Source organism: Tachypleus tridentatus, chromosome 2 (assembly GCF_004210375.1).
Source record: "Tachypleus tridentatus isolate NWPU-2018 chromosome 2, ASM421037v1, whole genome shotgun sequence".
NCBI lineage: Eukaryota > Metazoa > Arthropoda > Merostomata > Xiphosura > Limulidae > Tachypleus > Tachypleus tridentatus.
Genome location: NC_134826.1, coordinates 95,654,379 through 95,668,290, shown reverse-complemented (window position 1 = coordinate 95,668,290; position 13,912 = coordinate 95,654,379). Strand labels below are relative to the sequence as shown.

The window sequence follows — 13,912 nt, the reverse complement described above, 5'->3', positions numbered from 1 at the left end:
TGTAATTTGCTGCCTGTAATAAAAATATTACGACTAATATTTCTAATTTAATACTTGATTGCTTAGCTGGTCATGAAATAATAAATAATGGTTTGCAGAGTCCAAGAATATAAATACCCTGGTGAGTATAATGGTGCTCAATTTCTATTAGTTATCACCATTAGATTCCATCAAGGAACATAGGGCCGCAATCGCTTGCGGATTCTTCGACAGGTATTTAAGTGAGTAGGTTGTTAGCCCACTGCACCGAGCCGTCCCTAATTTAGTAGTGTAAGACTAGAGGGAAGGCAGCTAGTCATCACCACCCACCGCCAACTCTTTTACCAACGAATAGTGGGATTGACCGTTTGGCGCGACGCTCGGATCACGAGTCGCACGCCTTACGCGCTTGGCCATGCCAGGCCCCTCAATTTCTATTACTGAAAGCTAATCACCTGGATAAATTTTGACGATGATAAAGTCATTGGACATTCTTTGGAATAGCTCAAAAGCTTTGCAATCTATTTGTCGTAGCTCACAGCTATGGAGCATTCTTCTTATGAATATAGAACAGTAAAATTTTTCAACTTAATTTTACATCTCAAAATAGATATAAAGTTAAATGTATGCATGACTATGTGCAGTCGTTTTCTTGCATTTTGATGGCTGGAATTTAGTTAAATGTATTTCTGATAATCAATTAGCGTTTTCAAGTATTGCAAGCATACAGAGCTACTACTGATATTATAATGATCAATACTGAAAGTCTGTTAATTGATTTAAAAACACTGCATGGACACTGGAACCAATTCCTAATCAACCTAAACTGATTGCAAATGATACTAATCTTCTGTCACATCATAATTAAAATAAAAATGACTACTTGAAAAGACAATGAATCTGTAACGAAGACAAAATTTAGACTAAACACATATAATGAAAATCATGGATTCTGTTATTGCTAAGCTTACTACAAGATATGAAGCAACCATGAATATTATCCACACAATTTGCTTTTAGTTTTACAGAATATCTGTGATAGATACATCAGAGAACGTTCTGCATTCAAAAACTAGGAAGTTTGTTGTCAGTTATAGATGTGATGTGTCAGAAGACTGAAGGTCATCCACAAAAGTGACTTTGGTGATACCACATTAAATCCTTTAAACAAACTAAACAGATTAAACCTACATCCACTTTTACCAAATGTTTCGTTAGCCTTTCCATTTGTTCCATAATACTAGTCACAGTGACAGAAGAGGATATATGTTTCAGCAAGATGAAACCGATAACAAATTATGTACACTCCACTATTGCTAAAGACCGACTGATATGTCTGGGAACCTTTGCAATTTAAAACCGTATATCCCTCACTTTGAATTTCAGCAGGATCATTGATCACTTTGACAGGCAAAAGGCAAGAAAAACTACACTTTTAACAATGAGAATCATACCGTAAACAATTATCTGTCTTAATGATGGTAAGCCTGCTTATGTAATTAAATAGAAGGAAACTATTAAATCTGTTATGTGTTTGATCAGTTTACCTTATTTTGCTATTGAACAACTTAATTGTGTCCATTTAAGTATTACTTTCATATCTTCACCATATTAAACAAACATGAAACCCACTGTATGAACAATTTTTTCTTTTTATGACATTTTTTATTTCTTTAATAAAATTCTTCAATCAATGACTTTTATTATTTTCTTTACGGTGCAATACGTTTGTGTGTTAGTGCATTTTTCAATTGAATGGTGAAAGAATTAATAATTTATTCCTTAAAAGGAATACTTGATTCCTTATTACGGCGCATTTTTATTTGAGTAGTTTGTTAAAATATTATTAATAGTGATTAGATACATATTCAGTGTGTTTGTTATGTATACAGCGAATACAATAAGCGTAAAGCTTCATAAGTTTACATACGTTGCTGTATTTAATTAATACAAACTAACGACTAATAAATCTGCATGAATAATACTCTTACAAATCTTCAAAATATAATATTCAGCTGTAAAATCTATAAGAAAAAACACAATAGTTTAATATGATACATATGCTATGGAAAAACTACCAAGATTGTATGTTATAGTGCGTGCTTTAATCCAAGGTTGGATAAATTATCTTTTTAAGCATTCGGCTTGCCTGACTGGGAGTTAGGATTATTATAGTGCAAGCGCCAGATAAGACTTGTTTATTACAAAATGAGATAAGAAGATGGTGTTAGCCCTACCTGTAAGTATTGATACCAAGTATTTATGCAGTTAAAGGCAGCATGTATATCGTGCTGGAACCAACACGGTAAAAGTAGAGTTTAAAGTGTTGGAAACTTAAAGCTGTTGAATGCAACTATTTTTTGATTTGTGTTATCAGTTTTAATTATTCGCTTTTGCCCTCCAGTTTGTGAAAGGCGGTGATTAAAAATTATTGAAATTTTGAATTTATTATGTTTGTTACAGAACGTTTTCTTTACAACTTACATGTATAGTGATCAGGGGCCAAATCTTTCTGATATTTGCTTGTGAACCACTCTAAGAAATAAAAATAGTTCTTCCCTTAAACACACTAAAAATGATGTTTTGTTTTTATTAGAATGAGTGGTTTTACATGTTGAAGTACAATGCATTAAAATATATCATGATAACATGTTTAAAAAGAATATGATTATAACAACATTACTGATAATATTATTAGTTAAGTGTTATGTATATACTAGGAAGACATTCAAAAAACAACAATTAAATATAAGTTGTTTTTATCCTAAATAATCACATCAAATAAAATTTGATGTTTTAATTTTTTTTTAAGTTATTGATTTTTTCTTTAGTTCATGAAGATAACATGATATACCCCTTGGTTGTTAATATGGCATCAATTGTAACAGTTTAATAACACAGGACTGCGAATTTAAACTTCATAAAAGTTGTTTTGGTTTTGATAACTGGTTTTTCTCTAATTCAGCTACACAGATTTCAATAATAACATTCGTATATTTCTGTCATGTAAGAACATTTTTACAAATAGAGAAGATTTTTACGTATATCAAACTGTTATTTCGTTTACCACAATGAATATTTTTATATTTATATCCGAGTGCTAGAACGATAGGTTAGACTCTCACGTCACGATTGGTCGAGAGAAATCTATAGCTTGTGGTTAATAAAGATTTTAAGCATAACAAAATGTGTCCCAATTTCAATGAAAATGATTCATTTGTGAAAATTATATATGAAGTTTTGTGAAAAATCGGTACGTAATGGAGAAAATATATATCATTTTCGAATTTATATAAAATTTTCAAGACGATAAAATTGTCGCAGGCTATGTAACCAATGAATGCACATATATTGTTCTGAAATGTGCCTGCTTAACAACCAAGAAACGTTTAATCATGATTGTTGCCTTGACAACATATGAACTTACCTAATAACCAAGGAGCACAGGAAACCTCTCCTCCTTTATTGTTCCTCGTAATGCTGTCTGGAAGAGGAAGTGAATGTCTAACCATTGCCCCGTATAGTCCGTATTCAGCCATGATGGTGCTTTTGCCCCAGCACTTCTCGGTCTTACGCCACTTCGCTCGTCGGTTTTGAAACCAAACCTGTAAAAGAAAAAAGTGAAAAAAAAAGACAAACAGTGTTGATTCTTACTGAAAGAGAATTTACGTCTTTAAGATTTCAATATCGCTATATATTACTCAAGCAATTACATATTAAACGAATTGTTGTAGATATGCTTTTTATGCCTATCCCAGGTTGGCCCATCGCCAAGTTTAGAAGCCTTTTACGCTAAAATCCAAGATTCGGTTACTCTGATGGGCAGAACGCAAATAGTCTATTATGTAGATTGCGCGATATATATATATATATGGTATATATAAACACCTTTACACAGCGCTGAATATTTTATTTGATTGAACAATTAAAATATAATTAATGATTTAAAAGTTAGAAACTCTAAAAATATTTTCCAGTATAATCTTTAAAAAAAGTTTTATAATGCCACAAATTGCTGTTTGGCTTAAACCTTTGTACCTCTTTGTATGCAATAAAATGTGACTAAAATAATTTGATTATAGCATATTAATACTTGGGAAATTTATTGTTCGATATACTCTTCAGTGTTTCTATATGTATATATATATATGATATTCAGTGCTACACAATACATAACATAAGTATGTGAGTATTCTGTTTTAGCCAGTTATTAGGGTTTTATGTGTATGAGTGGGCTGGGATTCTTCTACAGTAGGTGTCTGTGACGTGTTAGCAATAAATTTGAACAATAAATAGCCAGTAAACAACCCACTTGTTTCAAAATGATATATTCAATATAAGTCTAACATATGTAGAAAATTCTTTACACAGTAAAATATCATAGTTGTATCTAAAATTCTTAATCAATCTATTTCCCTCTCAAAAGTCCACATAGGTTGATTCAACTGGCAAAACTAACTATTTTTCTCTACTCTATTTCTTATTGTACAATCTGCGATAAATTCATTTACGTTATCCCGTCAGTTACTACAATTATATCCAAAACTTTAAATAACACAATGTAACAAAATTTTTACTTTTTCTTGTTCCTGGGCAGAAAATGTTATTTCCCAATTGCTTATGTCTAAAGCAAATGGAAAACGCCAAATTTACTCTTCAAACTTTGCTTTTGTGATCTGAGAGCATATAACGAAAACATGATGGGAAACTATATTTTGCGGCTGATACGTGAAAGTGATTTGCATTACAGTCGCAAATCTCAAAAAACTACTCACTTCTAAACATTTTTGTTCATTTTCATATGACTTTAGTATAAATACACGTAAATCTTGATTCATGTTGTTTTATTCAGACCTTATGCAAATGAAAATGTGCAAAATTGCCTTTTTTACATAGAAAATATGTTAATTTCTAAATTTCATTATCCAGGTCACAAAAGCAAAGGTTGAAAGGAATAATGGCTATTTTCTGTAGTTTTGCAATATAAACAATTAAGAAATAACACATAATATCCAGGAACAAAATTTGTGTTACATAGTGTAATTATCTCATTTTCGTCAAAGTCCACATAGATAGGTTCAGTTACTTTACAACACTTTTTGACAAGACAGACTACTCTCCTTATCTGTGTTCAACTGTAAAACTTTCTCCAAGGATTTCCTGTCACGGCTAAACTGACAATCACCCAATTTAACTTCACTTAGCTTATTCCACATAGGCTGTTTCAGTTACATTAGAACCAAACTGACAAGACTTTCTAGACCAGATAGAAGACTCAGTACAGTTTGTAATTTTCAAAAACTTTTGTGTATAACTCATTATCTTTAATAACTATTTATAATAATCATTTTTGTAAATTATATTTTTTTTATATATTAAAATATATTTTGTTAAAAAAGAAAATTACGTGTATCATTATTGTTGGCAAATATTATAAATTTGATATATATTGACAATCACTCAACTTCTAAGTTAAAATTAAAGTTTACAGCTATTTGAATTCGTAATGCATAATGTAATAAAGTGGAGATTCGTCCAAGATAAATTGTAATACATAACATAATAAATCAAAAACTCGTTCGAGATAAATAATAACAAGTAACGTAATAAAATTCAATCTAAATTAAAACTCAAATCTTAATTCAGTATACATTTTCAGTGCCAACAAGTTTGATCATATCTGGTTATCAAGGTTTTCTAAAATCACTCTCCCTTGAAGAACTAGAAAGATATAACAAAAGTGAATTGCTTGAAATTGCCAAAGGCTTAGAATTAGAGGTCAAGAAACAAATTAGAAAACATGAACTTAAAAAGTTTATTATTGAAATATTAGTCAATGATGAGTTGATGTCTAAGGAAGCATTAAGAAAATACTTTAGTGTCTCCACTAGCCAATCTGAGGTGAATGATAAAGGTAAGCCAGAAATCCAGCTAAAACTCAAACAAATCAAGCTTGAAAAAGCTTGTATCTCAGCTGAAAGAGAAAATAAGCGTCTAGAGGCTGAACAAGCCCGTATCTAAGCTGAAAAAGAGAAAGAACAAACTCGTATCGAAACCGAAAAAGAAATTAAGCTGAAATAAATGGAAATAGACTCAACTACGATCAACAAAGTCAAAATGGTAACTTTGAATTCTATAGATGTATTAAAGTACCATTAAAGTATCATTTAATGAAAATAAAGTTGATAAATATTTCAAACATTTTGAGAAAGCTACTTGAACCAAAAAATCTCGAGGTTATTGCAAACAAGATAGCCAAACTTATATGGAATTTGTTCGTGTTTAGAGGTTTATGTTGATCGATGATGTAATTCTTTAAATATTAATAACAGTTTCGACAATATAAGACAATTAATTTGAGAAATTTAAACGATGTACAAGTAACGACTGACCTCAAAACGTACTTGAATGAAACGTTTGTTTTGTTTTGAATTTTGCGCAAAGATACACAACGGGTCGCTGAGCTATCCGTCCCTAATTTAGCAGTGTAAGACTAGGAAGAGGCAGATAGTCATTACCACCCACCGCCAACTCTTGGGCTACTCTTTTACCAACGAATACTAGGATTTACCGTCATATTATAAAGCCATAACGGCTGAAAGGGCGAGCATGTTTGGTGTGACGGGGATTCGAACTCGCGACCCTCGGATTACGAGTCCAGAATCTTAACCACCAGATCAGGCTGGTGATGAATGAAAGGAAAGGTGAACCACCACTTTTCATATGCCCCCTCAGCATAAACCTGCAACTATTTAATCCACTAAACTTCAGGATTCTTCTAAAAATCCATCTTCTCTAGTTCGAAATCTTCTAACAGTCACGATAAAACTTTATCAACATCATCAAGACCTGTCTGTTATTTTTGTAAGAACCTCGTCATGTTATTTCCGAATGTTGATAAAGAAAAGGAGGCAGCATCAAATGCAGTCATGCCCACATATGGATGTAGTTGCACCAGATCACCCAATGTTGTTGACTTGGTCACTAATACAAAGACTGATGTAATTAGGAAGGAATTCAAACCTTTAGTGAATTTATGACCCTAAACCAGGCAATGTAGCTGATTGCATCTCCTTACAGTGACAAGTGGAAATAAACAGCATGCATAATAATAATAATTTGATGTTATATTTTGTCGTTATGTGTGTTTTGGTAAAGGTCTGTTGTGATAGGTGAAATGCTGAATTACATATCTTTTCACAGCTGTCTGATAAAATTGTTTACTGTTATAATAAATCGTTCATGAAATTTGTAAAACCTGCCTCGTTATGCAAATTACATATTTACAGTACTGTGCAAAAGTGTTAAGACAAAATCAAAAATAGGTTTCAGACTATTTTAAAAGGACAGTGGAGAATAAATCAGAGGTGAAACATCATTATTCACATTTAATACAACAAAAACTCAGTGGAAGTGCTTGAGTTCAGTAGCAGTTAATATTTTGTGTGTTCCCCTTTTGATTTTATAACTGCAGACAGTCTTCAAGTATTGTTGCAAAATACTTAATCAAACTGTCTTTTGGGATTTTACTCCAAATATCTCTAATATATTCCCATAAATATTTTTGAAGTAACTTTCAATTTCTCAAGTTTCTTGATCTATCAAATCTCAGATTTGCTCTGTTCGGTTGAGATCGAGGCTCTTTGAGAACCATTGCATCGTTTGAATGACTCCAGCAGCTTGTTTCTTAGCTACGTGATTTATACATTGCTTGGATGAATGGTTAAGGCCATTATCTTCTTGATATTAGAATTCTTTACCAATAATACATAAACAACTGGATATACTATAACAGATTATCTGACAGTACTTGCGTCAATCCATTATTCCATATATTTTGCAAATATCTTCCGTCGCCTCATCAGAAAAATACCTTCAAACTATCACACTGCCTCCCCTATGACTCAAGGTAGGTGTTATGCATTGAGGTAAGTAGCTTTCACCTTTCTTCCGCCAGAAGTACAATCTACGTTTTGAACCAAGTATTCCAAGCCTGGACTCATGCGTCCATAATCCCCTTTTCCAACCATAAGCAGTCAAGTGTTTGAATTATTTAGCAAATTTTAGTATTTTGACAAATATTTGAATATCAAAGTAATAGTGTTTTAACTACTACGACTAAATACTCCATTTTCGTTGAGTCTCCATGATCTGGACACTTTTCTTTAATCTGGTACATGGTCGTTTATCTCATCATTGAGATCAGTGGCAGTCTTCCTTCTGTCCAGAAGGCTGCATAAACAAGGATACTTAACATCAGCAGCATTGAGTTCAAGTGTTCTGGCTCTTCCTTTTCTAGTGTTAAATTTACCTGTCTCGGTCTCACTATCCAAGGTGTATATAACAATGTTTGGGGAGCATTTCAAGTCTGCAACAATTTGTCGGAAAGTCCAACCAACGTTACGTAAAGCTTTTATATGAATTCTTTGCTGTACTGATAATTGTATACACTTTTTGGACAGTGGCAAATAAAACAAAATTACTATATAGTGTTAAACACTGTTTTTTATCAAGGTTTATTTGTGGAATGCTATGAAATTAATTTTTTACGGTACCATATGCTATCCCTTTGCTATCTTTTCTCTATATAGTTAAGACATTGTGTGGGGTACCAGGATAGTTTATTTCAGACCCTAAATTTGATCAGTATGTCCATTCAAGCAGAACTCTTATGACATGCTCTTGATAAAAGTATGTGGCAATTTCAAAGAATGATAAGTATTCTCACACTGGTTCATTCATTTGTCGTTAGTGTTGAGATTTACATTCTGTAATGGACAGGAAAAATTATCTCCATAAAATGTAAAGAATTACTAAATATTTTCTTGTCCTAACACTTTTGCACAACATGATAGATTTTTAATATAACACGAATTTCTCAGTTTGACAGCCCTACGTGTATTTGTATTCCACCTTAATAATAATGATCTTATTTGTTACAAAATAAGTAAACATTATGGCCTGTACAATACAAATTATTCCTGAAAACCTACTGTAAAATCTATATGAAAAGTTTTGTAAAGCCTTGTGTAATTACAGCAATAAGTAAAAACTCCTATACACAAGATGTTGCAACACTTTCTATAATCACAGCAGTAAGTAAAAACTCCATTGAAATTTACAGTCTTAACGATCTTCACAGTTTGTCTCTATAGAAAAGTTCTCCGGTGAGTCTACAGAAATTTTATAGACTTACAACGTTAAAGTATGGCATGCGGTTGACAAAGCGTGTATAGCCTATTATATCGCTTTGCCCTAAAACAACAAAACGAGCTCTATAAAAATGGACCTTTTTTTCTTCAACCTGATGTTGAGCAAAACACAAGATAATTGTATTCAAACTAACTTGCATCACGCACGTTAATGATGTGATGTGAAAAAGAAAATAATCACAAACAAATTAACCTGTGGCAAACACGTGGCATTCTCAAACTCACTAATGATAGAGAACGAAGCATAAGGAAATCATATGCAAACACGACATATGACAATCAGATCCATATAACCTATGGCAAACACTCGTCTATCGCATCCATAGTTATGATGTGGAGTAGAACACAACACATTTACTTTAATATGAAAGTTTCATCCACATTTATGACGATAGCAGAAACATAAAAATTACATCCAAACTATATATATACATATATATATATATGCGGTGAAGACAATACAATCGCATTCATACTAATGTTGTAGGTCAACACACATGTCAGTTACATTTCTTTTTACTTTTCACAGATCGCAGAGTGAAACACACAGGTTATTTATATATAGATGTTCGACGTATATATATGTATGAATAAAACATCTATATCTCTTGCGCTTTCGAAAGGTTCACTTTCTAAAGCGCTCGAGCAATAGGGTTTTTATTAATTTACATTAAAACTTCTTGAACTTACGTGTTTTTATAACATCATGAATGACATATATGTATGATGTGTCATATACCGTATATACACACGTATAAGTTGAAATTTTAGGCCACGATTTGTGTTCAATAAATTCTACCCTCCATTAAAACAAGTGATACAAAATCGGTAACGTTTTTTTATAATTTTTTCTTTCATTTTATGTCATTAAAACTTAAAAATATTAAAAAAGCAAGCTTCACCTTTAAATTATTCATTCTATTTATACAAGGGTTATCAGTAAATCATCTCTGTTTCTTACTTACATTTAATTGTTGATTTACGTATGAGTGTATATGAACAAAGGTTAAAAACTGTGTAAAGGTGTGTGTTACATTCATTGAGATTTCACTCATAATTTTTAGTAGACACACAGAAACCACATATAATAACGTACAGATAACATTAACATGGTAGAAGCTTATTGATAAACCATTTTCAAGCATCGTTAAGAGGGAGTGTAAGGGGATCTACGTACACATAGGATAGTAAAATACGAGAAGAAAACATCCATTTCTATTACTATTCAATCGGTCTTATAAATTATTTTAAAATCTAAAACTAAACAGTTAATTTTTGTGTATGTTACGTATTATGATTTATACTGGACGAGCTTCCGATATATTTGTTACGCGTTAAAATTTGAAATAGCCTGAAACTGAGTTAAATTGTAATATAAATTTAAAAGTTAATTAAATCTTGATCTGTATTAAGTTTACAATATTTGCCAAGAAGATTCACACACACAGTTTTCTTTCTTAAAACAAATATATTTTAATACACACACAATAATGCAATTTATAATAACGGTTACACAAATAGTTATTACAAATAATGATATATATATATATATATAAAGTTTTACAAACTTACAAATAATATTGAGTGTTCTATCTGGTCTGGAACTGAATATTTTATCGACGGTTCATTAAGAACGAATTAATTCTGAGCTGATATAGATACACTTCACTTAAGGTGTGGTTAGTTAGCTCTCACCGATCACACGCAAATTTTACACAATTGAAGTTATATAATGTTTTCGTAGAAATATTACCTGCCGAAATTAATCCGTCGAAGTTAAACGGTCTGTAATGTTCGAAATCTATAAACGCTTCTGGTCAAATAACTGTAGTTTTGCGATTAATATGTGTTAATCACAGTTATAGTTTTCGAGGTTTATAGTATACCTTCTGTAGAAAAACCAACAATGTATATTTTCTATTAGCGGGTCGGTTTATAAGTGTTAGGCGAGCGAAATTCTTGAAATTTCAATTGGCCCAATAACACGGGCGATCACCAGTATTTACATGCACACATAGGATTTTGTCGATTCTTTCACTTAAAAATCTTCTACGACTTTGGTGAATAGGCGTGAATTTCGCAATACAGATTTAACAATATAAGTTACATGCATTTCTAAATAAATATTTAACTGAAACAAACATCGATATTAAAATGAATAAATATTAGTAAATCCGTTACACGTATTAATACATAATAGCTACCCAGTGGTACAGCGCTATGCCTCACGACTTGCAACACTCGAAACCAGGTTTCGATAGAGAACACAGATAGCCCTTTGTGTATTTATGTGTTTAATTCAAAATAATAATAACACATCAAAATTATTATTTTGATATAAAGAGCTACACGATCCTTCGTGTTATTTATTTTAAAAATTAGATAAATTTTTACTAACGTGTAGCAACCAAGTTTTAGGATCAGTTTGTTTTTAAGTTGGTATAGGCATTTCTGATGCATGATATAAGAACAGGAAGGCAGGGACTTGGACCCACCCAGAAACCTCTCTGTTTGCTTTACTGTAAATATGCATAGGGGTTTCAATATCTTGCTTCATTTCATTTTTATTTAGTGTGATTACAATACAATACAAAAATGTACGACATATTCTGCAACATATGATAGCATTTGTAAAAGAACTATAAAACTATAGTTCACTTTAATGTGTAACACATCACGAAGCCACTTAATAACAAAGGATACAATAAAGTTATTTCCACGTTGATCCGACTACTTAACCCATGACCTAAATACTATTAACTCGCCACTCTCCAACTAACTAAGGTATTTTGCACTTGGTTTACTTTATTCACCCAAAAACAATAGGCAATACCCTAACAATATCGTCCCATCTCCCCAATGGGTCGATCAGGCTGTAATTTTATGAACTTGCAACTTTTAAATTCCAGGGTTTGATTTTTCTGTGGTACACAGAGTGCACACGCAAACAGACTGTTGAATAGCTTTTCGCCAAAACAGACATGCTTAACTTTACTTGCAGCGATCTGTGTTACAATTTGAAGAATCTACAATTCAATCTTACCTGTATTCGATCTTCTGCCAGGTCAGTTTTTAAAGATAACATTTCTCTGGCGTATACATCCGGGTAATGAGCCTCTTTGAAAGCATTTTCTAGTTCATCCAGCTGAGAACTTGTAAAGATTGTCCTGGGTAGAAGCAAAACCTTATTTTATTTATTAATCACAGTAAAATGTTTCAACATCAAATGGACTTCTACTTGCGGTAAGGATGCGATGATCAGATATCAACCAATCTCATGGTTAGAAATCCCTACAACTTAGTATCAATCGATAACAATTCCTAAACCACATCAAACCATCTGAAGAAGAGGAAAAATATCACTTTCAACATTCTTTCTGAATGTGGACTTCATATGTTGGGGAAATAAAAAGGTCAACAAGAGTTAGAATTTAACATCATACGAAACATACAAAGCTCGATATTATCGAACTATTTGTTATAACTCATCATGTTAGACAAAAAAAAATACTATAAGATAAACGGGAATAACAGTCAAATACTAGAAAATGATCCACAAAAAAAGAAATATAAGAGGTTTTTTTATGTTAATCCATCTGATAACACCATCAATTAATTTGACATTGAAGTAATTAAAACAGAGGAATTTTCTTTAGAAGTATTCATATAAGCTATCTAGCTCAATTCCTAAATGGGAAGAAAGAAAGAAAGTATACTAGAAAATAGAAGATCAATCTTCGGTCACCACCAATACAGTCCTTTTTAGACTGTTAGCCTAAAAGGATGACCTATACCAACAAAGATATATTGTGTAAGTGTAACCTAAACGTAGGAATAAACAATGTAAAAGTATAGTAATTGTTATATATTTGTGGCCTAAAGATACGATAGGAACTAATTAATTCATACTTATAAAAAAATAATAAACATCATTTACTAATTACACTTACGTGATCGTATAGATTCCTGACAGTGACAGTGGTCAAACCCAATTACCAGCCTTCTTTTTTTTGTATTACATGTATAATAAATTTGGCGTTTAAAACGGCCTCTGCAACATATATATTTTTTTATGTTTGCAGACTGTCGACTAAACATTTATTGTTTGACAACACACAAATGTGTCCCAAGGTAAGTGAAGGTATGCTTGGTGAAATGAATGACGTATCGGGTTACGTTACACAATGTTCAAGTTTCGACTCCGCGACAGGCAGTTGAGCATGTTTCTCATTTTCGGGTTTAAGGCATTATAATCGTGTTACCGAGCCCCGCTATTTAGGTAGTAAAAGCTGTGTAGGGGGTGGAGCTGATCATTGGTTACTCTCTCTGTTTTCAGATGGTTATTACCATAATTGTGGCTTACATAAGGTGCAATATAGATTGAAAATACCAAGATAATTAAATGGCTATTTTTAACTAATGTTTTTCATATTCAGCCTAATTATCAAGCGTGATGGATAGTGAAAAGGATGAATTGAGATTTTATATTTATAGTTACTATAATCCCTATAGAATAAAATGTTTATAACACAAAAGCAGCGAATAGTGGAAATATCTTAAAAGATATTATAGATGTATATTTTATATGTTTTGGACTGAGTTTATGTATGAAATTGTACATTGATCAGGTTATGTGTTGAAGAGAGAAATAATGAATGGTTCACTTTTATTCAACTCAAAATGTTACTGGGAAATGTGGTTATTTCATATAATGGAGGTAA

General features: G+C 31.9%; 1 protein-coding gene across 4 annotated transcripts in view; it reads right to left on the bottom strand.

Annotated features, from left to right (window-relative positions):
* LOC143244612 (uncharacterized) overlaps nucleotides 1-13,912 on the bottom strand; it is an 84,255-nt gene that overhangs the window by 30,163 nt on the left and 40,180 nt on the right. For all 4 annotated transcript variants that reach the window (XM_076489608.1, XM_076489606.1, XM_076489609.1 and 1 more), the window contains exons 4-5: nucleotides 12,235-12,358; nucleotides 3,407-3,584 (exon numbers count right to left, since the gene is read on the bottom strand). In XM_076489608.1, the coding sequence (XP_076345723.1) occupies nucleotides 3,407-3,584; nucleotides 12,235-12,358 (302 nt within the window). The remainder of the gene's footprint in view (nucleotides 1-3,406; nucleotides 3,585-12,234; nucleotides 12,359-13,912) is intronic.